At 36.3% G+C, this 27708-nt stretch overlaps 1 protein-coding gene across 13 annotated transcripts in view; it reads left to right on the forward strand.

Moving 5' to 3' along the window:
* Nucleotides 1–27708, forward strand: part of LOC107756467 (prominin-1-A) — a 58421-nt gene that overhangs the window by 22170 nt on the left and 8543 nt on the right. For 5 of the 13 annotated variants that reach the window (XM_016573592.1, XM_016573597.1, XM_016573598.1 and 2 more), the window contains exons 2-24: nucleotides 5248–5306; nucleotides 6608–6634; nucleotides 9813–10018; nucleotides 19733–19853; nucleotides 20439–20502; nucleotides 20581–20670; nucleotides 20841–20864; nucleotides 21207–21424; nucleotides 21515–21589; nucleotides 22294–22357; nucleotides 23006–23165; nucleotides 23261–23413; nucleotides 23499–23622; nucleotides 24085–24188; nucleotides 24498–24582; nucleotides 25657–25803; nucleotides 25898–25969; nucleotides 26150–26242; nucleotides 26463–26480; nucleotides 27096–27149; nucleotides 27253–27333; nucleotides 27417–27485; nucleotides 27606–27695. In XM_016573592.1, the coding sequence (XP_016429078.1) occupies nucleotides 5248–5306; nucleotides 6608–6634; nucleotides 9813–10018; nucleotides 19733–19853; nucleotides 20439–20502; nucleotides 20581–20670; nucleotides 20841–20864; nucleotides 21207–21424; nucleotides 21515–21589; nucleotides 22294–22357; nucleotides 23006–23165; nucleotides 23261–23413; nucleotides 23499–23622; nucleotides 24085–24188; nucleotides 24498–24582; nucleotides 25657–25803; nucleotides 25898–25969; nucleotides 26150–26242; nucleotides 26463–26480; nucleotides 27096–27149; nucleotides 27253–27333; nucleotides 27417–27485; nucleotides 27606–27695 (2198 nt within the window). The remainder of the gene's footprint in view (nucleotides 1–5247; nucleotides 5307–6607; nucleotides 6635–9812; nucleotides 10019–19732; nucleotides 19854–20438; nucleotides 20503–20580; nucleotides 20671–20840; nucleotides 20865–21206; nucleotides 21425–21514; nucleotides 21590–22293; nucleotides 22358–23005; nucleotides 23166–23260; nucleotides 23414–23498; nucleotides 23623–24084; nucleotides 24189–24497; nucleotides 24583–25656; nucleotides 25804–25897; nucleotides 25970–26149; nucleotides 26243–26462; nucleotides 26481–27095; nucleotides 27150–27252; nucleotides 27334–27416; nucleotides 27486–27605; nucleotides 27696–27708) is intronic. The other 8 variants (XM_016573593.1, XM_016573603.1, XM_016573596.1 and 5 more) reach the window with 6 other exon arrangements.

Genomic DNA, 27708 nt, shown 5'->3' on the forward strand with positions numbered 1-27708 from the left:
ATCTTTGTAATGTTTGATATGGTGAGCAAGCATTTCTTTATGTACAGTAAGACCTGATTTGGCATACAGACGCTCTAGCCTACAGCCTTTTACTTAAAAGTAGATGCAAATCAGAGGTAAACTAGGGAGCAGAGAGAGTAAAAGAAACAATACTTTTATACAGCAAGGGTGCGTTGAATTTATCAAAAGTGACAGTAAAGACTTTTACATTTTTACACAAGATTTCTAAAAGATTTCAAATAAATGCTGTTCTTTTGATCTTTCTAATCATCCTGTAGAATTCTTTATAAAAGTATCCACAAATATATTAAGCAGCACAACTGCTCTCAACAGTGATAATAATAAATGTTTCTTGAGCACCAAATAAAGGAATAAATTATATATTTTTAAATATATTATTATTATCTATATTTGTATTATGATCTATATTTTTCATATATTTGAAATGCCATCTTTATCAATTAAATCATTAAAATGATCATTTAATTAATTTAATTCATTTTTTAACAGAAAAACTTAAGAGAACACCTAAGGCCTACCGACAAAAAGTACTGCCAACAGTTTCAATGGGGAGCATGACAAAAAATGAGACCCACTGCTATAAACAACTGTCTGTTAAAGAATCTAAACCAGCCATAATACAGAAAAAGTGGAATGGAGCTATTAACATGAAACAAACATCTTGATTATAGCTTAGTAAACATGACTATGATGTGCAGGAATTTGTGTCAGCACACAAGGCCTGTGGCAATCATTGCATGCCAGTGGATGAACAACAAACCCGCATGGACATGCAAAGACACAATCAGATGTTCATCATTTACCACATGTAATTCTGTCAGATTACTAACAAAGCCACATTTAGAGCAACCTTCTGCTGTACCTTTCTGCTGCCCAGAGCCAGATCAAAGGACACTTTTGTTCAACGATTTGGCCTATCATAGGATTTACCTCTTCATTAAAGGGATAGTTCGCCCAAAAATGAAAATTCTGTCATTAATTACTTACCCTCATGTCGTTCCAAACCTGTAAGACCTTCGTTCATCTTTGGAACACAAATTAAAATATTTTTGATGAAATCTAAGAGCTTTCTGACCCTGCATAGACAACAACGTAACTGACCTGTTCAAGGCCCAGAAAGGTGGTTAGGACATCGTTAAAATAGCCCATGTGAGCTGGCGTTCTGACGTTGATCCCGGATGTGCTGCGCCTTGTTTACAAGCAGAAGATGATGCACACTGAACATAAAACAGTCTTCGTAAACATGTCTGAAGATTTCAACACAGAGAGGATGACTTTCAATTTGCCCAGCCTTGCTTATTCGAACAAGAATATACAGATGATGAACTATGAGAGATGGACGTTCTACGTTAGAATGCCGGCTCCTGCATCAGCAGCACCGCACACACGTCGTGGTACTCTCATGAATGCATGTCGAAGACTGACACAGAAGAGAAGAAATTGTTGTTATTTTTGTTTTCTTTAGCACACAAAAAGTATTCTTGTAGCTTAATAACATTACGGTTGAACCACTGATGTCACATGGACTATTTTAATGATGTCATTACTACCTTTCTGGGAATGTGGTAGTTGCGTTGCTGTCTACAGTATGCAGGGTCAGAAAACTCTCTCTCATCAAATCTTAATCTGTGTTCCGAAGATGAACAAAGGTCTTGCAGGTTTGGAATGACATGAGGGTGAGTAATTAATGGGTGAACTATCCCTTTAAGAGTGATGTTAATAACAGTGGATAATAATAGAACCATTTTCATTCAAACATAACACTGAACAGCCTCGTGGGATTTTTTAAATGAAACAAACTTGAAATGCCAAACTGGGCAAATTTGGGATTGTTAAACTTTTTAAATGTTTTTAAAAGAAATCTCTTATGCTCACCAAAGCTGAATTTGATCTGGTCATTAATACAATAAAAATTTTAATATTGTAAAATATTATTATAATTTTTCAAATAACTGTTATTTTAATATATTTTAATATGCACTTTATTCCTGTGATGGCAAAGCTGAATTTTTAGCAGTCATTACTCCAGTCTTCAGCGCCACATGATCCTTCAGAAATCATTTTAATATACTGATTTGTGGCTCAAGAAACATTTATTATTATCAATGTTGAAAACAGCTGCGCTACTTGATATTTTTTGTGGAAATCGTGTCACATTTATTGGGAATTCTTTGATGAATATAAGCATTTATTTTAAATATAATTTTTTTGTACACTTACAAATGAGGACAATAACATTTGTAACATTATAAATGTCTTTAATGTCACTTTTAATCAATACAATGTATCCCTGTTGAATAAAAGTATTGATTTCCCTCTCAAGTATAGAAAAACATACCAGCTTGTGTCATCACCTCAGGGTACCGCAAGTGACCCCCAAGAAATGAAGCGAGTAGCAGTGTCCACTGAGTTGTGCTTCTCTGCACTGGTATTTTGAGTCACTCAGTGCCTTTGGCCCCTCTTTTGTTTACCGCTGAGCCCTGGAGTTTATTTACTTCCTGTTAGATGAATGAAAGCACAGCCAATCAAACCAGGTCCGAGAGAAAGAAACAAGAAGAGGTACTCACAAAGGACCAGGAGAAAATAGATTGGGCCTGAGAAACTGCCAGCACAGTTTGTTTAGCCTTTATGAAGTTCTTGGTCACTGTCTGAGTGCCACTGTGGGTGGGACGGATGGAGGGTAGACCGAGGTAAAGAGTTTCCACTAAAAAGTAACTATTCAGATGGTTATTATCTATTAAACTAAAACATTTACTTGACATTTTAAGAGATGAATTACTGATTCAGTCTTAATAAAATTGAACATTTAAATGCATTGGAAGTCACTGCATCACATAAAATTGAACTTTTCTTAACCTTGTTGTATCCCCAACGGTGTCTGCCGGTCATGTCACCTCAAATCACCGTCTCTCATTGAAAATAAAGACTTCCAGTTGTTTTGTCACTCCAAATCGCTTTCAGTGTGAACGCACCCTAAGAAGTCAGCTGGCTTGTTGGATAAAAATTGTAAATGCTAGAGATTGTAGGGTGTTTTCAGACAGTTTCTGGATAAAGTATATGCTTCTGTATGTGTGTGTGTATATATATATATATATATATATGTATATATATATATATGTATATGGCTAATTATGCCAAATGTGGCTAATTATGGCTAATGGGGAAAAAAAGTTGGACATTATGACTGGGGACTGCAAATTTCTTTGAGAAAGTCATTGCTTCCGGTATAATTAATTCCTCATTGTTGGATATAATGCAAAAGTAAGGCAATCGTGTGCTGAGGGATTTTAATGAAGGCGTATTTCCTTGAATTAAGGTCATGCTAATTAACTAGGGACTTATAGGGACCAGCAAAATATAGCTAGACAGGCTAATGCAGTGACTGGTGATGTTTTTTCATGGATATATACGATGATCCGATAAACTTTGCTGCTTCTGCCTGCCTTTGAAGATGAGTAGACCTTCAGGACCCTTTGGATTTCTCTGTAGAAAATGCATGAAGCCAATTAGACCCATATTATTGCAAAAATAAGAGACTTGTTTACAGGTACAGTGATGATTATTTAAAAAATATATATTAGTTTTGTTTAGAGGCCTGAGCGTTTCAAAAATAGCCATATTGACTATTTCCTCTGAAGGAATAGATAATAATATACTTATGAAAATTCTAACATTTTGTTGAGTACATTACTGATTCTCTGCTACTCTTTAAAGGACCAAAAACCCCTGCAATGCAGCAAATGGAGGATGTACCTCATTTTTTCCTTATGATGTTTTCAACATACTAGACTTTTAATAGAAATGTGGCCTACTACAAATGTGACATATTTCTGTTTGAAACTGGACATTTAATGAGTAAACATTTTAGGATGTGACTCTATATGACAGGTTGTTTGAGAAGAGTGTCTGTAAAATAAGAAGAGGCTTTGCATATTATTGCATTCTCATGACATTACAAAGACAAAAAAATCTCAAATATATTTAGTTGTTCATTTTTATAGGGTCAGTTTAGTTACACTATCATTAAAATATTAAATCACATTCCCATTGCGTTGTTGATATTCTGCTGTTTTATTTATGATGGGATGTGAAAGACATATTTGCTCTGTTTCTGTGATGAGCTATAGGACAGGAGACTGATCCTTCAGTGTGTTGGGATGTTTGCCATCACTGCACTTGTTGTTTGTGATGTTGTATTGTTTGTGGATTTATATGTTGTATGCTGGTGGTTATTAGACTATGGTGCTATGGGAATGGAAAACCTGAACCTGTAGAGTGAATCTGTAGAGAGTCGTTTTCTGTGAAAGAGATACTCTGGAGCAGATTCAATTCAGAGTTAAACCAAAGTCCCTTTAAGGTTTCCCAATCTGGGGTTTGTGAGTGGATGATGTTAATGATGTTGACTTCCATATGGAAAGTCAGTGGCTACCGGCAACTGTTTTGTTACCAACATTCTTCAAAATATCTTCTTTTTTGTTTAACTGAAGAAAGAAACTCATACAGGTTTGGAACAACTTAAAGGTGAATAAATGATGACAAAATTTTTGGGTGAACTATCCCTTTAAGGTAAGTCAGTTCACTTTGCGACCATCATGGAAATGTCCCCAGACAGCTGTTTTCTATGTACTGCTTCTGTCCACTCAGATGGGGAAAGACTGAAATTAAAATCTAACAATCATAAATTGTTTTTGTTTTTCAGATGACATGTTGAGCGATATTTCACATTTTTACAAGTGGTCTCACCTCCCCCTTTGTTTTATCCCTGACTGAACTTTATCTCTGTTTTTGAATACATTGCACAAATTTTTACGTAACAGAGCACTGCTTCCTTCTCTATTGCAATTCTAATAATGTGCATTTGATTTGTCATTGCTCGTAATCCAAATCTTATGTTTAATGCATTATATTACAACTTTAATCAGCACATTTATACAGAAGCTCACATACTCAACTAAACATTGCAAAGACGCTCCCCAAGGAAACTTTGTGATGTCTGTTTGTATGAAGACAGCTAATATTTTCTCTGAAGATTGTGGTAATTGTGATCGTGGAGGCAGCTGGGGGCTAAACACTGAACCCGTACTGAAGGGTTACGCTCATCCACAGTGGGCTCGTTGTTGGTGTTTTTTTCAGCTGGATGTTGAATAACATTACGTAACCTGTTCTGACGTGGCGGCACTGTAAGAGGCTGCAGTATGCTGACTTTGTTTTCTCCTGTCATTGCAGATCTCGTCATTAGAGTGGCAAAGGATAAATTCGGAGCCATACAATCCGAGTACCAGAAGGTAAGTGCATGTGACTGTGCCTACCTGAACCTCTGTGTGATTACGTGCTCCGCCACCGCAGTTAATTTGCAGGGACAATGTCTCAGCGCATCTATTATGAACCAATATTTTAATTGCGTTTGAAAGCCAAGGAGAGAGCCTTGCCCTATTATGCGCTTATTCTGGAAGAGCTGTTAATTGCTTTTGGCATTATAGCCTGTAGTAAACAGAGGAAGAAACTATTTGTTGCTTTTTAATAACAGAGTTTAATTAAACAACAGCTCTTGCTTTGAAGTTTCAGCATCTTACTCCTGGGAACAAACAAACAATTGGGGCAAAACTTAATGAATCAGTTTCACCGACATTTCTTGTGATGGTTAGAGGAAATGTGAGTTCAGAGATACACAGCCACCTCAATTTACCATATCTGTTTATCAGAAAATAGCCCTATATTATATTATATTATATTATATTATATTATTAAAGTTTTGGGCCTGTAAGTTCTTTTTTTTATTTTTTTTATTAATACTTTCATTGAGCAAGGACTCATTTTATGATCAAAAGTGGCATTTAAAACTTACATTGTTCCAAAAATGTCCATTTCAAATAAATGTTTTTCCTTTGAACTCTGTTCAGCCAGCAGCACTACTGTTTTCAAATGTGACATGTTTCTCGAGCACCAAATCAACATATTAGAATAAAAATTCAGCTTTTTATTCGAATAAAAATTCATCACATGAATTACATTTTCAACTATATTAAAATAGAAAACAGTTGTTTTAATATTTCACAATATTAATGTTTTACTCTATTTTTGATTTTAAAAAGACAGTATTGGTGAATATAAGAGACTTCTCATAAAAACATGAAAAATACCAACCACAAACTATATATCCAATACATATAGATATAATTTAATTTAGTCTATTTTTATATTAAAGGATCATCACTTAATTTAGTCATTTAAGCTTAAGCTTAAAATTCATAAGGATGAAAAACGATGATTTCAAAATGGTCAAATATCAGTCTATAATCATATTCACTCACTCTTTTCAGTTTTATTCTGTTTTGCTCTTGAAACACTTAAGAATATGGAAAACTGGATATGTATGTGAGTGTCGGCCAAATTCATGATTCACTCAATATCTGGGACTGTCAAAATGGGTCTGGTTCCCAGAACAGATGAAAAGTGTTCTTCCTAGTTCTTAAGTGATTTTATTTGCCATTTGTTTGACTGTTTATTTGATTTTGCTTACCATCTGTTCTTCATTTTTTTCTGTTTTTGCTGTTCTGCATGCCTATCATCATCTGGCACCTCCCAGCCAGAAAACATTGTTCTGACGCTACAGGTAATGTGTGTGTCCTGCTAGAAGTGTCAAGGGCCAAACCAGACCCAAGTCTGACAACCCTCATTCCTTAGTAGCACGCACCTAACCTGTTCAAAGCCCAGCCGTTAATGTCTGTTTCAGTGTTACTCTCCAGTCTAATCTTGACTGTGGTTATGTCATCCTTGTGGAACGCTAGGAACATTACATTGATTTAAATGATCTAGATAAACATTACACTCTTAGTACAGTTTTAAAACCGGGAATATGTTCATTTCACTTTTTTCTTGGCCATCCTGTATTACTTTTACTTTACTTTACTTTTAGTAATTTAGCAGACGCTTTTATCCAAAGCGACTTACAAATAAGAAAAAGTAATTAAAACTAAAAGCTAAAACTCTATAAATACTATATATATACACATTTAAGAAAATAAAAGAAATTAAATAAAAATGACAAATGCATACAACAACATTTCAAAACTAAAGTAACTTGCGTTACTGACATTGTAACGAGTAATAATATTACCCAAATTGTATTAGTAATGCGTTATATTACTGCGTTACAGCAAAAAGTAATATACTACTGTAATATTATTACTTTTGTAATGCGTTACTCCCAACACTGGCCATGACCTAGTAAGAGGAGTGTAACTACGATAACAGGGATGATGTTGTCCCTAGATGAACCTGTCTAAAGCTTAAATATGCTGATACGAGAGAAGCACATCAGACGGTCAGTGAGAGGGAAAGACCGTTCATAGTAGAATGGTCAATAACCTCATGCCCTAAGTGCTATATGTGTGAAGTCCTCCTTAAAAGTCTTAGCTTCTAAGCTTTTGTGTCATTTCCAACAAGACTTTCAGTTCTTACTCGCATAGGCATGAGGGGAAATGAGCTTTTAAAACCACTTTTAGATTTTATATATGGAAAGGCTCTACCCTTGAGGAGAAACGAGGGTATTCGGTGACAGACAAAGCCTCTGGTTTATTCAGTGGATTAAGCTTATCCACAGGCTAGCCGGAGGACAGCCCTGCTCATTCAGAAGTGTCCATAATGCCACGGGACGTGTGCAAATGGATTCAATGGCAACATATAGAAAAAGCATTTAACATTATTCCATCATGTTACATACGGCATGGAAATTTTGCAGAGCACGGGTTAATTTCCCTCACTTCAAAAGCCCTTTTAATGGAAGGCTTTGGAGACAAGGATATTTGCTTTACTTGAAAAAGAGTGCAAAAGCCTCCATGTCTTGTTGCATTTTTTTAAAAATATGAACCGTGAAAATATTTTGTAGCTCATTTAAATATACCTTAGTGTTCCTTTAAAAAACAGGTGATAATAATTTAAAGGAACAGTTCACCCGAAAATAAAAATCTGCTGAAAATCTACCTACCCTCAGGCCATCCAAGATGTAAATGAGTTTGTTTCTACATCGGAACAGATTTGAAGAAATTTAGCATTACATCACTTGCTTACCAATGGATCCTCTGCAGTGAATGGGTGCCGTCAGAATGAGTGTCCAAACAGCTGATTAAAAACATCAGAGCATAATCAACACGACTTCAGTCCATCAATTAACATCTTGTGAAGTGAAAAGTTGCGAGTTTGTTTTAAACAAATACATCATTAGGATATCGAGTAATAATATTACCCAAATTGTATTAGTAATGCGTTATATTACTGCGTTACAGCAAAAAGTAATATACTACTGTAATATTATTACTTTTGTAATGCGTTACTCCCAACACTGGCCATGACCTAGTAAGAGGAGTGTAACTACGATAACAGGGATGATGTTGTCCCTAGATGAACCTGTCTAAAGCTTAAATATGCTGATACGAGAGAAGCACATCAGACGGTCAGTGAGAGGGAAAGACCGTTCATAGTAGAATGGTCAATAACCTCATGCCCTAAGTGCTATATGTGTGAAGTCCTCCTTAAAAGTCTTAGCTTCTAAGCTTTTGTGTCATTTCCAACAAGACTTTCAGTTCTTACTCGCATAGGCATGAGGGGAAATGAGCTTTTAAAACCACTTTTAGATAATTTTAAATATGGAAAGGCTCTACCCTTGAGGAGAAACGAGGGTATTCGGTGACAGACAAAGCCTCTGGTTTATTCAGTGGATTAAGCTTATCCACAGGCTAGCCGGAGGACAGCCCTGCTCATTCAGAAGTGTCCATAATGCCACGGGACGTGTGCAAATGGATTCAATGGCAACATATAGAAAAAGCATTTAACATTATTCCATCATGTTACATACGGCATGGAAATTTTGCAGAGCACGGGTTAATTTCCCTCACTTCAAAAGCCCTTTTAATGGAAGGCTTTGGAGACAAGGATATTTGCTTTACTTGAAAAAGAGTGCAAAAGCCTCCATGTCTTGTTGCATTTTTTTAAAAATATGAACCGTGAAAATATTTTGTAGCTCATTTAAATATACCTTAGTGTTCCTTTAAAAAACAGGTGATAATAATTTAAAGGAACAGTTCACCCGAAAATAAAAATCTGCTGAAAATCTACCTACCCTCAGGCCATCCAAGATGTAAATGAGTTTGTTTCTACATCGGAACAGATTTGAAGAAATTTAGCATTACATCACTTGCTTACCAATGGATCCTCTGCAGTGAATGGGTGCCGTCAGAATGAGTGTCCAAACAGCTGATTAAAAACATCACAGCATAATCAACACGACTTCAGTCCATCAATTAACATCTTGTGAAGTGAAAAGTTGCGAGTTTGTTTTAAACAAATACATCATTAGGATATTTTAACTTCAAACTGTCGCTTCTGGCTAAGATGTAAGTCTTCTATCCACAATATTGCTTGAAACAAACTCATCTACATTTTGGATGTCCAAAGGATAAGTACATTTTCAGCTAATTTTCATTTTTGGGCGAATTACTCCTTTAATTTCTGTACATGTAGTGCTCACTAGTGTTACTGTAGTTCTAAAATAATCACACATGGCTCTCCTTCCTTCCTTTTACCCACAGAACTAAACCTAAACTTTAAACCTGTATAACTTGGATGGTTCCCTGGATGCAAATTAAGCCATAACTGAGATATATTTACCTGAACTTCATTGCAGACCAGGCTTAAACTGCATCAAGGAAACCATCTAAAAAAAGAACTCGGTTTGTTTGCATTTATTGTTCATGTTAGAATTTCTAATCTATGTAACTTTGTGTTGTGTGCAGGTGATTTATTATGAGCTTGGTTTTGTGGTGTGTGCGGCACTGGGCCTGCTGTTCACCGTGCTGCTACCGCTGGTGGGGCTTCTCTTTTGTTTGTGCCGCTGCTGTAATAACTGCGGAGGAGAGATGCACCAGAGACAGCGGAAGAACGCAGACTGCCTTCGAGGACTGCTGACCACGCTGTTACTCACCACCACCTTCATTATCACGTAAGTTTTTGTGTTTGTCTGAATGTGCATGTGTGCTTGCATTAACACAGTAAAGGCCCATTCACACAAGGATGATAACTATAGAAAATCAAAGTCTTAACTTTAGCAACATGCTATCATCAAGCTCTATTAAAATCAGTTATGAATTACGTCTCTATTTGTGGAAGCCTTCCAAACTGGTCACTTATGAGGTGCCACTTAAAACGCAGGTAGCAGACAGCAAAGGCAGCTTAAGCAGGTAAACTCAAAACTGATGATCTTTTCAATAAAAGTCCTCAACATGGACACTTCTGAGCTTGTAGTTATTCTTTCTTTCCTAAAGTTACCATGTTCCCAAAGACATATTGTAGACAAGTGTACACTCCAGGAAGAAATACAGCAGAATTGTACAAAAGCAGGAGCTCCAGGATAGCGACGACAAACTGAATAGAGTGTTTGATGTTCCTCAGCTTTATGCATTCAGCCGGCTGGCTCTTTATTAAAGATTCCACAGCACATGCCTGGCTGCCTGGAGATGGGCATGTCTCCTCATGTACAAACCTCCTGGGATTTCAACCTTCATGATTCTGATGAAGCTGTAACAGGGGCTACTCTGCACATTCCTCTGTTCAGTGCTATATTAAAGCGGGTCAATCTTGTTTAATGTGAGGCAGGCGCCACCCAGTCTCTTAGTGAGAAGTTTAACTGAAAATCATTCAAATGTTGCAAAGAGAGGTTATGGAAAATTTCTTGAGTTTGAAGCATCTCCAGTGGAGGTTATGAGTTGGATACCTTCTGATGTGTTTGGAGAGGTGCTTGAATGGTGTTTTTTTCGTGGCGGGGTGAAACCAGGGCTCTTGTTGTTCTGGAGTTTCGTTGACCTATCTTTTCATTTGTCTTTTCCAAACTTTTATTATAATTGCTGATAAACTCAGGCAGCTTTTCTCAGGGCTCTGCTGTTTTCACATAAAACATTGGGCATAATTTAGGCTTGATGAATAATTAAAGAAGTGATCCAATTATGGCAAGAAAATTCCTCATTAGTGCAATCTCACTCTTAAGAGAAAAACAGCATTTCTTAGGGACACTGTCAACCCAGTCATGAACACAATGGTGTGATGGTCAGGCAACATAACAGCTTTAGGCATGTATTACTTGTATTTTTAGTTCAATTCTTGTAAGACTGTGCGACGGTCTTCCAGACTTTAGATCACTGGCATCCATTACTATCTGTTTGGTACATGCTTAACATGCATAATCAGTTGGCTGCAAGTAGTTTCATTATGCGACTTTGTAAAAAAGATGGTCTGTCCTAAATATATACTATTATGTATACTATTATATACTATTTTATATATAAATTCACTGTACATTAAGAAGTTTGGGATTGGTAAGATTTTTCATGTTTCTGAATCACTTATGCTTACCAAGGCTGCATTTATGATCAATAATACCGTAAAAAGAGTAATATTGTGAAATATTATTACAGTTTAAAATAACTGGTTTCTATTTTAATAGTTGTTCAAATTTAATCTATTTCTGTGATTAAAAAAAGATGCATTTTCGACAGCCATTTCTCTAGTCTTCAGTGTGTCATCATTCTAATAAGATGATTTTGTGCTTAATAAAAATTTCTTATTATTATGTTGAAAACAGTTGTGCTGCTTAATATTTTTTGGAACCTGTGATACATTTTTTCAAGATTTTATGATAAATAAAAAGTTCAAAAAATTAGGAATCTTTTGTAACATTATAAATGTCTTTACTGTCACTTTTGATCAATTTAACGCATTCTTGCTGAATAAAAGTGTTTAAATCCTACTAGCCATAAAACTTTTGAACGATAATGTGTATATAAAACATATATTGCATGTTAGATGTTTTCTGTTTTACAATGTAAATGGTGTTAAGTTGCCATGTGCCATTGTACTAAAAATAGATGCTATCGCTGTTATTTACAAATGACCGCACACATAAATTTGTGTCCTCATTCTGGAGAAGGCTGCCCTTTAAAAAATAATGACGCTGTCACGCTTTTGCTTGCTGTTTTATTATAGATTTATTTAAATTTGAATGTGTATTTATATTTAATTAGTCCACAGCTAAAGATAATTAATGAATCTGCTCATTTTAATTTATGTTAACACAGTTGTCTTATCCATGTCAATGTAAAATTCATGGTTAATGTATCTTTAAAATGGACAATGAGTTTTACATTGACATGGATAAGACATCAGGGTTTACATGCATTTAAATGATCAGATTCATTCATTAAATTCATTATCTTCAGCTGTGGTCCTAAAATGGCTCAAAATAGAAAAAAGAAAAAGAAAAATTTATGCACACTTCAATTAATAAAACCCTTTTTCCTTAGATCTTTCTCTTAAATTTCTTAGAGGGGAATTAAAAATAGACACAAATGAGAATCATTTGCTCTTTGGAACAATTTGATGAGAAATATAGTTCACATTGAAATCTCTTGGTTTTAATGGCACACAGTTGGCGACATTGTTGAGATCTTTTCTGAACTCTAGAGGAGACATAATCTTACTGCGCTCTTTTCAGGTTTCTCAGGAGAAAAATCTTAAGCAGAAGTCTCTATTTGCTCTCAGTTTAATCTCATTGATGTCTAGGAGAAACAGTTGAGATATTAAAGCGGTCTAATTTGTAATTTGTTATTCCCATGGGGTGGAGGGACTCGCTCGGCTGACTGTTGCTTAGCTGTGATTGGATGCAGAGCAGAAACCCGGCTGCTACTCAGAAGGAGTGTTACGCTCAGGGCACAGAAGGTCACTGGGGCCGCTGTTCCTCTGCCAACCCCTGGGCTCAGCTTGCAGAGACGGCCTGTCAAATCTAATACAGTAGAGCCTGTGAACCCACATGACATCCATAGTGCAGCTGGGCTGTGCAGTGCTCGCACATTTCATTCATTAAATCACCCCGTTTAGTCATAGAAAACCTACATTTGCACAGTGTTTGTGCTGTTAAATGTCTTTGGGCCTGTTTTCGGTCCATACAGCCTTATAATGCATGGATAGATTGAGATTCAGTCTTGGTAATTAATCATTACAGGCACACACGTGTAAATGCTTGCAGTTTTTACTCTAGAGATTGCTGTATTTTCGACAGATTCCGCCTCAGTCCTCTATAACAGTTCTATAAGTATAAAAACAACACTGCAAAATCTTAAAATATATATATATATGGAAAAACAGGACTGCAAAGTTGAGAGTGTGAGAGAATTTATGAAATCATTTGCAGTTTCTATAGTAACAGCGGCTACTCTGATTGGTGGATCTCTCTTTAGGATTTTGACTAGTACTTCAGTTAGAATTGGGAAATTGAAATCACACCGACTTATAGGGTCCTCAGACAGTTAGGGGTTATGAAAGGGGTCCTTTGTGCTAATATGTTTTAGAAACCCGTATTTAGGTTATCTAGTGCCTGAGGATTGTCTATATCTAGTTATATCTAGTAAAATGTGTGAATGTGTTTGCGTAAGAGAGAGAAACCATGGTAACAGTGACAGTATGTCCTGATGTGACTCTGCGTCAGACTCTCTGGTGTGTGTGTGTGTGTGTGCGTGTGTGTGCGTGTGCTTGTGTGTGCGTGTGTGTGCGTGTGTGTGCGTGTGTGTGCGTGTGCTTGTGTGTGCAGGCGGCACGGATGTGACATAATGAACCCACATGTGACATACCTATCTTGCCTCCCAGTCTTAATTTACTATTACGTGTGTGCGTGTGTGTGTGTGTGTGTGTGTGTGTGTGTTTTAGTCGTCATATGGTACAGTTCTTTTTGGCACATTGCTGTACAGTTTACTTTTTATCTGTGTATTTGCAGGGTTGTGATTGTTTTTTGTAAATCAGCATTTAAATAGATCCATCATCAGATATTAATGTCACCAGTCCACTGTATACAAATGTAAATCAGTCACTGTCAAGAGGTTCTTCTGTCGGTTAAGATGATGAATAATGAGTATTTAAATGTAATATTCAGCTCAAAGAAAAACGCCCACAATATTTTGGTGTACAGAATGGAGAGAGAGAAAACTTTTGTTTGTGTGGTTAATCATGTGTCCTCCTTCTGTCCTACACATGAATGGAAAAGAGAAATGATTGTCTCACACTTCAATTACCCGCCCGATCTGGCCTACTTTCACTGCACAAACATGGGGCTTGCGGCTTCCATTTCCACAGACATATTCAACTTGAAACTTGTGGGATCTTTTTAAAAGGAACATTTCCATTTCCTCTGGAATAATGAAACAGTCTGGAATCTAATTTGAAAATGTGCTGCTTTATAAATCTTCCTGTCGAAGGTTTGGACACACCTACTTATTTGTATTCTTTTATATTACTGTTTTTCATCAAAACTAAAATATAATATTTGTTAATGAATTAACATAATATCATTTGTGTTATTTACACAGGGGACTAAATTGACAAAAAAAAAAAAAAAAAGTATTAAACCCATCTTATATTTTAGCTTCTTCAAAGTCTTTGGGTGCTTCCAGAGATGCTTTTTAACTATTGAAGGTTCCTGTGTATGCTGGACACTCATTGCCTGTTTATCCAGCCCAATTAATCAATTTCCAGTTGTTTAATTGAAATGAACTTGTAAAGAAATGTGTATGTAAGCACAAAATGACCATAAATTCTCACATATCCCTAGTGAAAAATAAATAAACTAAACTGTATTTGAAATACATTTTTTAATGCTAAGTATACTACAAATACATTTACATATTTATGTACTTAAAAATAAAAATTAACCCTTAATTGTACTTTTAATATACAATACTGGTAATTGGAACTACTAATTTTGTACTTAATGCAATTTTATTGTGTGGAAGTAGTGCCGAGGTCCAACTAAAGATATACTGAAGTGTATTTGATTGTGCTAAAGTGGTGCCGTTCTCAAGCCTGCCTGCCTCTGCTCACTCAAGCCGGCCTCCGCTCACTCTAGGACGCGGCTCACTCTAGGCCTCCGGCCTCCGCTCACTCAAGGCCGCGTTGCGTGACACTGTTTCGTTGTGAAAGCGAAACTACTTTGTTTGGTCTATCTTGCATTAAACACTTATATTATTCAAAGATCATACAATCCTCTTCAATAGTGACATTAAAACACATTTTAAGCTTAATATTAAGAAATGTGCATTGTTCACAAGCAGTACTCCAAACAGAGTTTAATTATAATTTTTATATCAGTAAGTCTCGAGCAATATGTCAGTAAATATGTTAATAGATTTGAACTATACTTAGTATGAAATAAGTGATTTTTAAATATATTACTTTTAGGGATGTGCAGTTTATTGATACTTTTATAAAGAAATGTATATACAAGCTCAAAACTACCATAACTACGTATTATAAATTCTATCACATTTTTTAATCGCTGTGCTTGTGTTTTATTTTGTGGTAATGGTAGTTCAACATTAAAAAGTAGTAAAAGTATATTTTCTGTCTTGCCTTCTAAAATAAAAGACTGACCCTCATTTTCCAGTTGACAGTGGCTGTCTTTGTCTAGGTCAGTAACTTGGCAGTGGTGGGCCGATCACATTACAGGTCTGTTGAGCACAGAGGAATCAACAGGTAGACCTGGAACGCCTTCATGGCGAAATCAAACCCGGTGGGTCATCTTCTGTATAAAGAGGCAGTCAAGGAGGTCCTCACCCCCACCCTGCTCCTCAAACCCCCACTGAGGCATTTATAAACAGGGACGCTGTGGGAGCAGCCCCAGGGTCCAGTCTGGCTAAATACAGCAACCATTGTGGGAGTAACGCGATTCCTGCCTCCATTAGTCTATAGAGACATTCTTCAGTGCACTGAACCAACCCAAGTTACAAAGCCTATTTTCAACATGATGCCAAAGTCAGCTCAAAGCCATTTTTAAAAGCAAGATTTAATAAAGAAATGCAAATTACAAGTTTGTTTTATTTATTTACAGTGGGGAAAATATTTATTTGATCCCCTGCTGATTTTGTAAGTTTGCCCACTTACAAAGACAGCCCTCTACGGACACCTTGGCAATTGAATCGCCATTGGCTAGTAAATTTTTTAGTTTACTCGCCAGACTGATAATATATATATATATATATGCATGTGTGTGTGTGTGCAGAAGTTACTCCTAATGTCAGCTCGTCAGGTGTATAAGACACCTGTCCACATAATCTGTATCTTCCATTCCAACCTCTCCCACCACCATGGGCAAGACCAAAGAGCTGTCAAAGGATGTCTCTAAATGATTCAGAGAAGGCTTGGGAGGAAGTGCTGTGGTCAGATGAGACCAACATTGAGCTCTTTGGCATTAACTCGACTCGCCGTGTTTGGAGGGAGAGAAATGCTGACTATGACCCCAAGAACACCATTCCTACAGTCAAGCACGGAGGTGGAAACGTTATGCTTTGGGGCTGTTTTTCTGCTAAGGGTACAGGATGACTTCACCGCATTGAGGGGCAAATGGACTGGGCCATGTACTGTAAAATCTTGGATGAGAACCTCCTTCCCTCAGCCAGAACACTGAAGATGGGTCATGGATGGGTCTTCCAGCATGACAATGACCCGAAACATACCGCCAAGGCAACAAAGGAGTGGCTCAAGAAGAAGCAAATTAAGGTCATGGAGGGGCCTAGCCAGTCTCCAGACCTCAATCCTATAGAAAATCTGTGGAGGGAGCTGAAACTTCGAGTTGCCAAACAACAGCCAAGATACCTTAAGGATTTAGAGAGGATCTGTAAAGGGGAGTGGACCAAATCCCTCCTGAGATGTGTGCAAACCTGGTGACCAACTACAAAAAGCGTCTTGCCTCTGTGCTTGCCAACAAGGGTTTCTGCACCAAGTACTAAGTCATGTTTTGCTTGGGGATCAAATACTTATTTCACTCGCTGAAATGCAAATACATTTCTAACCTTTATATAATGTGTTTTTTCTGGATTTTTTGGTTGATATTCTGTCTCTATACGTTAAAATAAACCTACCATAAAAATTACAGACCCTCCATTTCTTTGTAAGTGGGCAAACTTACAAAATCAGCAGGGAATCAAATAAATATTTTCCCCACTGTATCTATTGCTGGTTCATATGAGGTGCCCTGCAGAGTTTTAGACCATCTCAATGCCCTCTGTGTGGAATGCACTTTGCCATCTTCAAAGCCTCTTTGTTCACTGCTGCTGTTTTCCCTGACCTTAAGGAGCAGAGCAGATAGCAGCTTACCAGACAGAGAGAGGAGGACATGGAGAATAAGGGGGTGAGAAGGAGGAAAAACAATAGGGCTTTGTAGCCAGCCATCCATTTTGATTCTCCATCAGTCTGTGGTCTGTTTCTGACCCTGATACCATTCTGCAATGCCCATTATCTGCATATAAAGCACAGCATTTCGTCACGTGTGCAATTTTAAAACCAGTTTGCTATTTGCTCTTTCAGACATAAATTGTAACTGAATTTGAATAAAGGTAGCAAAATAGGATTCAGAATTGAATTTAAGAAAACTAAATTAAAATTGAATTCATATAATTGTTTCAAGTGTAGTCTTTTTTAATAATTTATCGTTATTAGTTGTCATTCTAGAATATAATGAATAACAATGATAATACAGTATATAATAAAATTATGTAACTTGTAATTCATAGTAATTTATTAGTATGCATTACCCTTAAAAATATACAAAAGACAAACATATATTTATATGTGCATAATATTTATATAATTTTTATTTAATTTTATGGATGTCCATGTTTGAGAACACTTCATTTCCCAGGAAGGTTTTTTACATTTTTGAATTTTAAATTTAAAATATTTCATGGCAGTACTTACTAATAAGGTTACTAAAAGAACAGTATGATTTTTTGAAAAATAAAATCATTAAATATTAATAGTTAAAGGGGTCATATGATGTTGCTAAAAAGAACATTATTTTGTGTATTTGGTGTAATGAAATGTGTTTATGCGGTTTAAGGTTCAAAAAACACATTATTTTCCACATACTGTACATTATTGTTTCTCCTCTATGCCCCGCCTTTCTGAAACGCGTCGATTTTTACAAAGCTCATCAGTCTGAAAAGCGAGGTGTGCTGTGATTGGCCAGCTATCCAGGCCGCCGCTCACCCAAGCCTGCCGTGTGTGACGCTGTGTGTTTCGTTGTGAAAGCTAAACTACTTTGTTTGGCCTTCCAAAAGAGGACACAACTAGAAATCAGTGGTTAAGTTGTATTTACAACACTGTTCCAGAACAGTTCAACCCAAATATTCAGATGTGTGCAGCGCATTTTATGGAGGACTGTTTCCTGATCCTGGTAGAGTAGACTACAATGCCGGCTGTTCTGACTCACAGACTGTAAGTACGTTTTCATATTTAAAGGATTCGCCACTGACGATTCAAACGCCAGTTTTGAGCAGTGTAGAGTAGTGCTTGTTGTTTGTTGTTTCTCCGATCACAAATGCAGACATGGTTTTATGTTTATGCAACATATGACCCCTTTAATAAATATTAATAGCTTTTATAATAAACTATTTTTCCAAATTTGTTAGTCGGTCAGTGTTTATGAAATTATTCATGTTCTGCCGCAAAACTTGTGTTGAATGATTGAAATTCTTCTGTTGAATTTCTTAAAACTGCAATTCAGTAAATTCCTCTTCTGTCAGCTCAGCATCCTGTGGGGCATGTGGCCAATTCATTTTAAGTGCCCCTCATGAATTGAAAGGGAGACACTTCTCTTATATTCTGAATGTTGCTTATCCTTGGTCCTCATGTATTAAACATAATACATCTCTAACAAAAAAGCTATGTTGCCTACAGAGAGAATAATAAACTGTACAGCTAGTGTTGTCAAATAACAGTTGCATACACATGCTCATCTTCTGGAGCACTTTTAGATGTACAGACATTTTGGAACTGTTTTCTTTTAAGTCGTGTCTATAGAGGAAGTATTTTGCATTCGCATCTGAAACAGGAAGTTGCCCATGCCCCCCATATTCATCTATCTTTAGTGTTGCTAGCTGTGATAAATCCCATCCTGCAGAAGTGTGTGAAAGCATTAATGCATTTCATCCGCAGCACCCACAGATTCATCTGTGTATGGTGCAATCAGATTTATGCACAAAAACCAACAAAGAGTGATTCACACATTTTGATAAATGTCACAAAAAGCCTTCCTGTTTGCACTATTGTTGCATAAGTCAATCATGGCTTTTGTCCCAGACTGCAGTGAACGCCTAGCATGATGGTGCTGCCATCGTTCAGTGACTCTCACAGTAGCCATGAGCACAGCCCAATTAGGATGTGTGAATCATGAATAGGTACTAAAATAGGGCTGGCTTTTCCTTGAAGTGTCTCTCAGTCTAATTAAGGAGAGCTCACAGTCACCCTAGTTTGTTTGAAATTCTTTTCCAACTGTGCAAGACGAAGGTTCCTTTGGATTTATTCACAGAGTTGCATAACAAAAGCGCTCTCTTCCTGTATAGACCTGCAGCAGTATGATGTTGCCTCTTAGTTCTCAATAAAAGTATGCCAGAGTATGAGAACATTCCCAAAGCGATGCAATTAAAGTATCCTAAGAAGAGAGAACAGTTGTGAGGAACATGCGTCTTGGGATTGTGTTGTAGTGCTGCCCCCTACTGACACTCCAGAGAGTATTTTACTAAAAGGGCCATAACAATCATACATATGTTCTATTCTTGTTTTTCTAGCTTGAATCTGATTTAGTTTGTGCTGTTTGAACGATTCTGTTTTTAATCATCAGGGCAGGGGTCCTTTGTGCATATGCAGCCAATCAGAACCTGAGTTCTCAGCTGAAGAGCATGAGGAGGCTGGTGAAGAGTAACCTGAAAGACCTACACACCTTCGCCAATCAGACCCCAGCAGTGAGTAAAACATCCAGCACTATTACACTGGGATGGATGGATGGATGGATGGACAGAAATGATTGATGGTCGGTCGGTCGGACGGACGGACGGACGGACGGACGGACGGACGGATGGATGGATGGATGGATGGATAGATAGATAGATGGATGGATGGATGAATAGACAGAGAGAAGATTGTTGGTTGGTTGGTTGGATGGACAGACCGAGAGATAGACGATGGATGGATGGATGGATAAATGGATAAATGTGTGAAAAAATGGTCAGTTGAACAGTTTAGATATCATTATATTTGATTGCATAGTTGCAAAAGTACAGGTGCATCTCAATAAATTAGAATGTCGTGGAAAAGTTCATTTATTTCAGTAATTCAACTCAAATTGTGAAACTCGTGTATTAAATCAATTCAATGCACACAGACTGAAGTAGTTTAAGTCTTTGGTTCTTTTAATTGTGATGATTTTGGCTCACTTTCCACGACATTCTAATTTATTGAGATGCACCTGTATTCATCCAGTATATGTCTTAGTACTGGCAAGCGAGGTTCTGTTTGCTAAATATATTGCTGTGTTGTCTCCCCTTCAGCAAATTGATTACCTGATCTCCAAGTATGACACCATGAAGCAACATGTGCTGCATGACCTGGAGAGTAAGTATGCTATCGGTCATCTGGAGTGGAATGGAAGGTGTTTCTGATGTGAGGACTCATGTTGTGCTCTTTCTTCAGATGTAGGTGTGATCTTGGGTGGACGGATACATGAGGAGTTGGGAAAAGACGTGCAGCCTGCCCTCGACGCGGCTCTCAGCATGACTGGAAGTATGTCACTCCCCTTTGTGTTTTTTTTTTCTTTCTTCTCTTTCTTTCACCTTTGCTGGGAATACTATTTATCATAATATATTATATATCCTATGAGAATATAATGTGGATATTCAATCCATTGCTTTTTGATGGTGTCTTATTTCACTGTTTTGTCTTTGATTTGTTAGTTAAAGTGGAGAAAGCCATTAAAGGTAAACTGTAATAGACTCTTACTGGTCCTTCCCATACCTATCTGTAACAAAGTTGTGATTGACTCTTTATTTCTTCCCACAAAACCTGGCCCAGTTATTTTCCCATGTGTATTCTTGAATCCTTCCTTGGTGGAACCTGCCCATCATGTGTCTTAAAACCAAAATTAAATGCACTGAAAGATTAAAAAAACAATCTCACCTTAATGGATAAGATTTAGAGTATTTTTAAATTAAAGATGCATGTGTGGATTTTATGTCCTTCAGAATTAAGTGTGCCTTGGTTATTGTCTCTGTTTTTGAATGTTCATTTATGTGTGTTTGCTCGTTTGTTTCCTCTCTTAGCCATGCGAGACACTAAGGATGCTCTAGAGAATGTGAGTTTGACCTTGGAGACTTTGCAGGAAGGAACAGTCAAGCTACAGGCGAACCTCAGCCTGGTGCGTGGCAGCCTTAGCAACGCCCTCAACGATCCTGTCTGCTCAGATGCACGATCATCTGAGATTTGCCTCAACATACGTAGCACCCTTCCCAAGCTAGAAATTGCAGCCAACTACTCATCGGTACTGAAATGATTTCTCATCTTCTCTTCCAACATATTGTCACCAACATGGTTCACAATTGTTTTTTTTAAAGATTTTTTTTTTTTTTAGTTGCCTGATGTGACCAACCAGTTAGACAAAGTGAATGAAGTTCTAAAGACAGATCTTGGTCAGATTGTGGAAAAGGTACGATTTTCTCAGATTTCTCCTTACGTGTTTGCATAGATTCAGGACAGAACATATTGTATTTCACAGTGAAACAGGATATTCAACAAGAGAAAATTATCCATTGAGAATTGAATTGATCATGACAAGTGGTCATACATAATGAAATGAATCCAAGTAGTTGGAGACAGGGGGTTGAGGTCAGTTTTATGTGTGTGTGTGTGTGTGTGTGTGTGTGTGTGTGTATATACACACAAATGCATATATGTGTACTGTGTATATTTATTATGTATATATAAATACACACATATAAAGTATATAGTTTGAAAATATTTACATGTATTTATATGTATATATTTTTATTCATATAATTTATATTATATATAAATATATTTAGTATATAAACGTAACATTTTTCTTAAATATAAAAATTGATAAAATAAGAAATATTACTTGAGCACCAAATTAACATATCCGAATGATTTCTTGCTGAAAATTCAGTTTTGCATTACAGGAATAAATTACAATTTTAAAGGTTTTAAAATAGAAAAACTTGGTGAGCATAAGAGATTTCTTTCAAAAACACAAAAAAAAATCTTACCAACTACCTTTTGAACATTAGTGTATATTTGAAGAAATTAAATAAGGTCAGTTTGGATTTCATGTTGGTATTCGAGGAGCATATCAGCTTTGCTCACTCTTACACCATATCATCTGTCACACAGGGCTTTGCATCATTCAATGACACTCCCAACTTGGTAACAGATCAAACCCGAAATATTGTGGAAGGTGAGTTCAAAGATTAAATCTAGACTAGAATTCAGATCATGCAGATTCATGCAGAATCCCCTTTGAGTAATTAAAAAATATGCATTTTCATATTTTCATTTACTGAATTTAAACAGTCACACTATTACTATTATTACTATAAGGTTCTATACGTTAACATTAGTTAATGTAATAGCTAACATGAACTAACAATGAACAATACTTTTATTTTATACTTTTATTTTTTATTCTAGTTGAACAGTAATTTCAATATATACTAATGCATTTTTAACATTTACAGTTAGATTAATGCTTAGATTATGCTGTAAAATTGTACTAATGTTAAACTAATGTTATCTAGATCAAACTCATTTAAACTTTGCCTTACTAACAAAGTGTAACATGTAATCATTTAATTGATTCATTCATTCATTCAATTGATTTAAAGAACATATTACTTGAATTGTAATATTTAGCATATGCACATTCCTTGTAAGGCCTGAGGAGAATGGGCTTTTATGGAGCTTTTTTCCCCTTGCTTGCCAGGGCACATACAATAAGGCACAATTTTCTATAAATAGCATAGATTATAAAAAGTGATTTACACATAAAAGTTGTCACTAAATCTGCACTGAAACATTTTCTAATACTGTTGTGGCTTTTCTGTAGGGGTGAAGGTTCTTCTGGACGATGTTGGATCAAACATCACCACTTTCACCAAGCTCTTCCCGGTTCACAGCACTCTGACCAACTTCACCAAAATGATCTCTCACACACACTCGCAGATCGAGGACATATACCCTCAGGTCGATCAGATGGATTTCTACAGGTACTTCAGAGGACTCAACTCGACTAGACAAAAACTTTCTTAGCAAAAAGTCTTTCATGTGCCCTTGACCTTGTTCATAATGTTTTCGTTTTCAGGTGGATCTGTTGTATTACCCTGTGCTGTATGGTTGTGCTTATCCTCGCCTTCAATTTTCTGGGTTTGTTGTGTGGTATTCTGGGATTTGACAGGCACGCCACTCCAACCACACGTGGCTGTGTCTCTAACACAGGAGGCAACCTGCTCATGGCGTGAGTTTGAGTGTAATATCAGTCTCCAAACACATCAAATGGACCTCTTCTGCACTCATTCACACACTCTTCCTGTGTCTCTCAGTGGTGTGGGCTTCAGCTTCCTGTTCTCCTGGGTGCTCATGGGAGTGATAACAGCTCTGTTCTTGGCCGGTGGGAATTTAGAAAAGCTTGTGTGTGAACCCTTTCAAACCCGACAGCTGTTTAAGGTAAGAGAAACAACACAGCTATAGATGTTTTTGCTTTAATTAAAGCACAAGATGATCTTTGGATCATCTCTAATCATGCTGGAGAAAATGATCATAGAGCTTAACATGAAATTGTAAATTTATGCAGCTCAGGTGCTGCTGTCATTACGACAAAAGAGTGAGAAAACAAATACTAAGACATTCTGAAATTCATGTTTTTAATTCAAAAATTCTCCCATATTAAAATAAAATAATAATAAATAGAAAAAGAAAAAGAAATGAAAAAAAATGTATTCATATATTGTGTATATTATATTATATTATATATATAATATTTTTGTTTTAAATTAGAAAAATACATAAGCATTTTCATTAGTTGGCTCAGACTTACGGTACCCATTGTATGCATGCTAAAAGACAAATAATTTCACTAAAAGCCTGCCTGTCTCGGATATGTCTCATTCAGTGTGATCATGTGTGTAGGTGTTAGATACTCCCAACTTGGTCAACTCTGCTTGGAAAAACTTCATACCAGGATACCTGTACAATGATCCTGAGATGGACCTTACAGCATATTCTCTCTACAGGTAACCTTGTCATGAATATCTCATAAAAGTAAACAATTACAATACACTATAGTAGTGTTAAGTATTGGTGCTATCAGCACAAGGTTTTTTGATTAAAATATATATATATTTGGACAAATTTATGAATTTAGTGAATTAAAAACTCGATTTTGAATCAAATATGCAAACAAATTATGCTTGATATTTTCTCGGACCTTGCTTTCCTGAGCCATTTTGCAATAGAGTTGTCGTTGTCCTTCAGTAGTCCAGCAGATGGCAGAAGTGAATACAATGTCTGAAATGAAAATATTTTTCTCTTCTCTTTTGCAGTAATTGTAAGGACAACAGAGGGATTTACTCAGCTCTTCATCTGGATAAGGTCTTCAACATCTCGGCCTTCTTTAACACCAGTGTTGTGAGTGGATCAAGGCTCTGTTCATGTGCAATCACAACTAAAATCACTCGGACATTTAAAGTCCCTCTCTGAGATTAGTGATGCTACTGTTTTTTTTTGTTTTTTAAAGAAGATATTACCTTTTATTTACCATGCATCATGCTTTTTGAGTCATTTTTGAGTCAGTCTTATTTTACTCTGAAGCTGAGTAATGCCGCCCCTGATGCCAGGACATGTATCCTTCCTACTAATTATTGAGGTTCGAGGTTCAGTTTCTGGGGTAATAGCCTCCATCACCACAGATGTGTGGATTGTGTCTTAAAGAAAATGCACACCATTCACTGGTTTGTTGAGTAACACGCTTGAAAAAAAATGTGAACGGTATGTTTTTCCAATCCAGTGTTGTTGTTTTTCTCTCTGTTCTTTGGAACTGGCAAAATATCTTAAAACGTTTCATGCATAACCATTTGAAATATTTTATATAGAGCATCTATAAATTCCTTCACTTCAGCAGAAAGATTTTTGTTTTCACTTAAAAGCCTTCAAGCCAGCATTCTTGATCCAGTGTCACATAGGATCCAAAAATCTGAGACCACATTAAATGGAACATTCTAGGATTTTTATGAAATGTAAAATAAAGAAAATAGTGTGAACTGCTTTGTACAGACGGACAGATGTTTTGTGCTCTCAATGAGGCATACTGTAAGATGCTTAATAGATTTGCTCAAATCATGCAGGAGAACATAATTATCAGGTGCTAATTAAAAAAAAAAATTTAAATAAAAAATTTCACAAAAATGTAAATATTATAGAATAATAATAAATATAATATAAAAAAATATTACTTGAAATTTAAATAAAATAGCATTTGGTATTAATGAGTTATGTATTTGTATTCTTTATTTTTGTCATTTTATTATATATTATATATTTTTATAAAATAATAAAAGTAAGTACATAAAAATGTCCAAATATCTTTTTTTTTTGTAATATAGTTGTTATTATTATTTACTAATGGTCCCACTGGTCAGACTGTATGTTCTAGAATATTTCCTCATGTCAGAATCTTATACAGAGCCTCTTTTCTTTCTGCAGTACTCCAAGGATGTGTCGAGGAAGTTTGAAGGGATGAAGGTGGACCTGCGTGGCATCATTCTTCTGGAGTCAGAAGGCAAACAGAATCTCATCAGCTTCACTGAAACTGGCATTAATGAGATTGACTTTGCTGCCTATTTGGAGGAGGTACGTACTTGAACACATTTTGATTAACACTTTAAACCATAGGCTTTGCAACTATATCCTGTGGGTTCTCATGTGTTTCTGCTCATCTTTTCAGGTTAATAAAGGAGTGACTCGCATTGATCTAGTTGATTTCGCTAGTCAACTTGATGCTCAAGCTGATCAGTTGGTAAGATTTATGAGGTTTATAAGATTTATGTGTGGTCTAATTTTAAAAAAAAAAAATGTAAAAGGAGTTACAGTGTAAAATATAATTATTCCATATTTTATTAATATTACTTGAAATTAGTACCTGTATGAACTTTTCTGGGGCCGATTCTTCTTTGCCCTGTATTTCTCTCTTTTGCAGTCTAAAGGGACCTTGCAGACCTCATTAAAAGGACACGCTAATACTATAAGGCAGATCCACATCCAACAAGTCATCCCGCTGGAGCAGTCCATGGTAATCTATCCCTGTCTCACTGATGCTAATTTCATTGATTACGTTCTTATCCATGAATGGTTCTGTTGAATCTTTTCTTATATATAAGTGGTACTGATTGCAAATGAAAAACGTCTGAAAGATTGAAAGTTCATTTTTCTGTTCGTATCCTGACTGATTTTCAACAATCTCTTTTTTTTAATTTTCTTTAACACATTCAACCTGATTTATTGCTTCCAAGAAATATGTGAAAGCAAGGGTAAGCCTACTAGTAATAGCATAACCTACCATTTGTTTCCTCCTTTTTCTGTGATAACATCATGAAAGAAAACAAGCAGCTTCATCCTATCTTTGTGCTATTGACATTTTTTAAACTTCCAAATCTGTAAATTTGAATATTTACAGATTCATAAACTGGTCAAAAGTGAAGTGTTGAATTTCTGTCCATCTAGTGGCATCAAACAGAAAATTGTGGTTTTCTGTTGTTTTCACACCATTGGTTAAAGCATTTGCATTTGCAAGGCTGGAACATTTATTTTCCAGTGCATACTAGTTGCTTTACCGGTTAGATGTGATCTATATGAGATGTGAATTATAAAGTTCACCAAATGATTCCCACTGTATGCTAAATGTTTCATATACTACAACAGTTTTGTGTCCCATATTTATTTGTGACATAATGTGCATGTGATGCATGTAATGCAACTATCAGGTTGCATGGCATTTTGTCACCCTGCTGATTCCCTTGAAATGTCATCTTCTGTTTCAAAAATGGTCATTTACAGTTTTTGTACCTTTTTATAAGCATTTCAGATTGCAAATCATTTGAACATGATTCATGCTTTCTGTGTGTCTATTATCTTTCTTATTAAAGAGCACACTTAATCAGAGCATCAGACTTCTGGAGAGGACATCCTCAGACCTGCCTGTAAGTTGTTCATTTTAAAACCAAGCTCAGTTTAAAAATATCACAATAGATGCATTTCAGAACTGATGCATTTCCGATGAGCAGTAAACACATTGGTTTTTAGCTCAGAGTTAGAGACGTACTAGCAGCCGTTGATGCCGCCCAGTACCTAATTTCCCAAAATGCAACATTTGTGATCAATCAGGTAATGTGAAAAAAAAAACATGTCTGAATGATTGGTGCATAGTTGTATTGTACTGATGGTTAATACTGTATATGCTCAAACAGGAAACCGAGAAATACAAGCAGACTATTATTGGCTATTTCAAGCAGTATATCGACTGGATCAGAACATCTGTGAGTATTTTAAACTGTATTATCTATCAGAAATAGTATTAATTTTAGATTGGTGGCGATTGGTCAGTTCTTCTGCATTGTTTTTGCTTGTAACCCTTTTGTTTTGCTGCCTCATTGTAGCTGGCCCTGGAGGTGGCTACCTGTAAACCACTCAGCAACATTGTGGACACGGCCGAGATCCTGGGCTGCAGTTTCCTGCTGGATTCAGTGGTAAGATGGCCAT

Source organism: Sinocyclocheilus rhinocerous, unplaced genomic scaffold (assembly GCF_001515625.1).
Source record: "Sinocyclocheilus rhinocerous isolate Xijiao unplaced genomic scaffold, SAMN03320098_v1.1 scaffold111, whole genome shotgun sequence".
In the NCBI taxonomy this organism is placed as follows: domain Eukaryota; kingdom Metazoa; phylum Chordata; class Actinopteri; order Cypriniformes; family Cyprinidae; genus Sinocyclocheilus; species Sinocyclocheilus rhinocerous.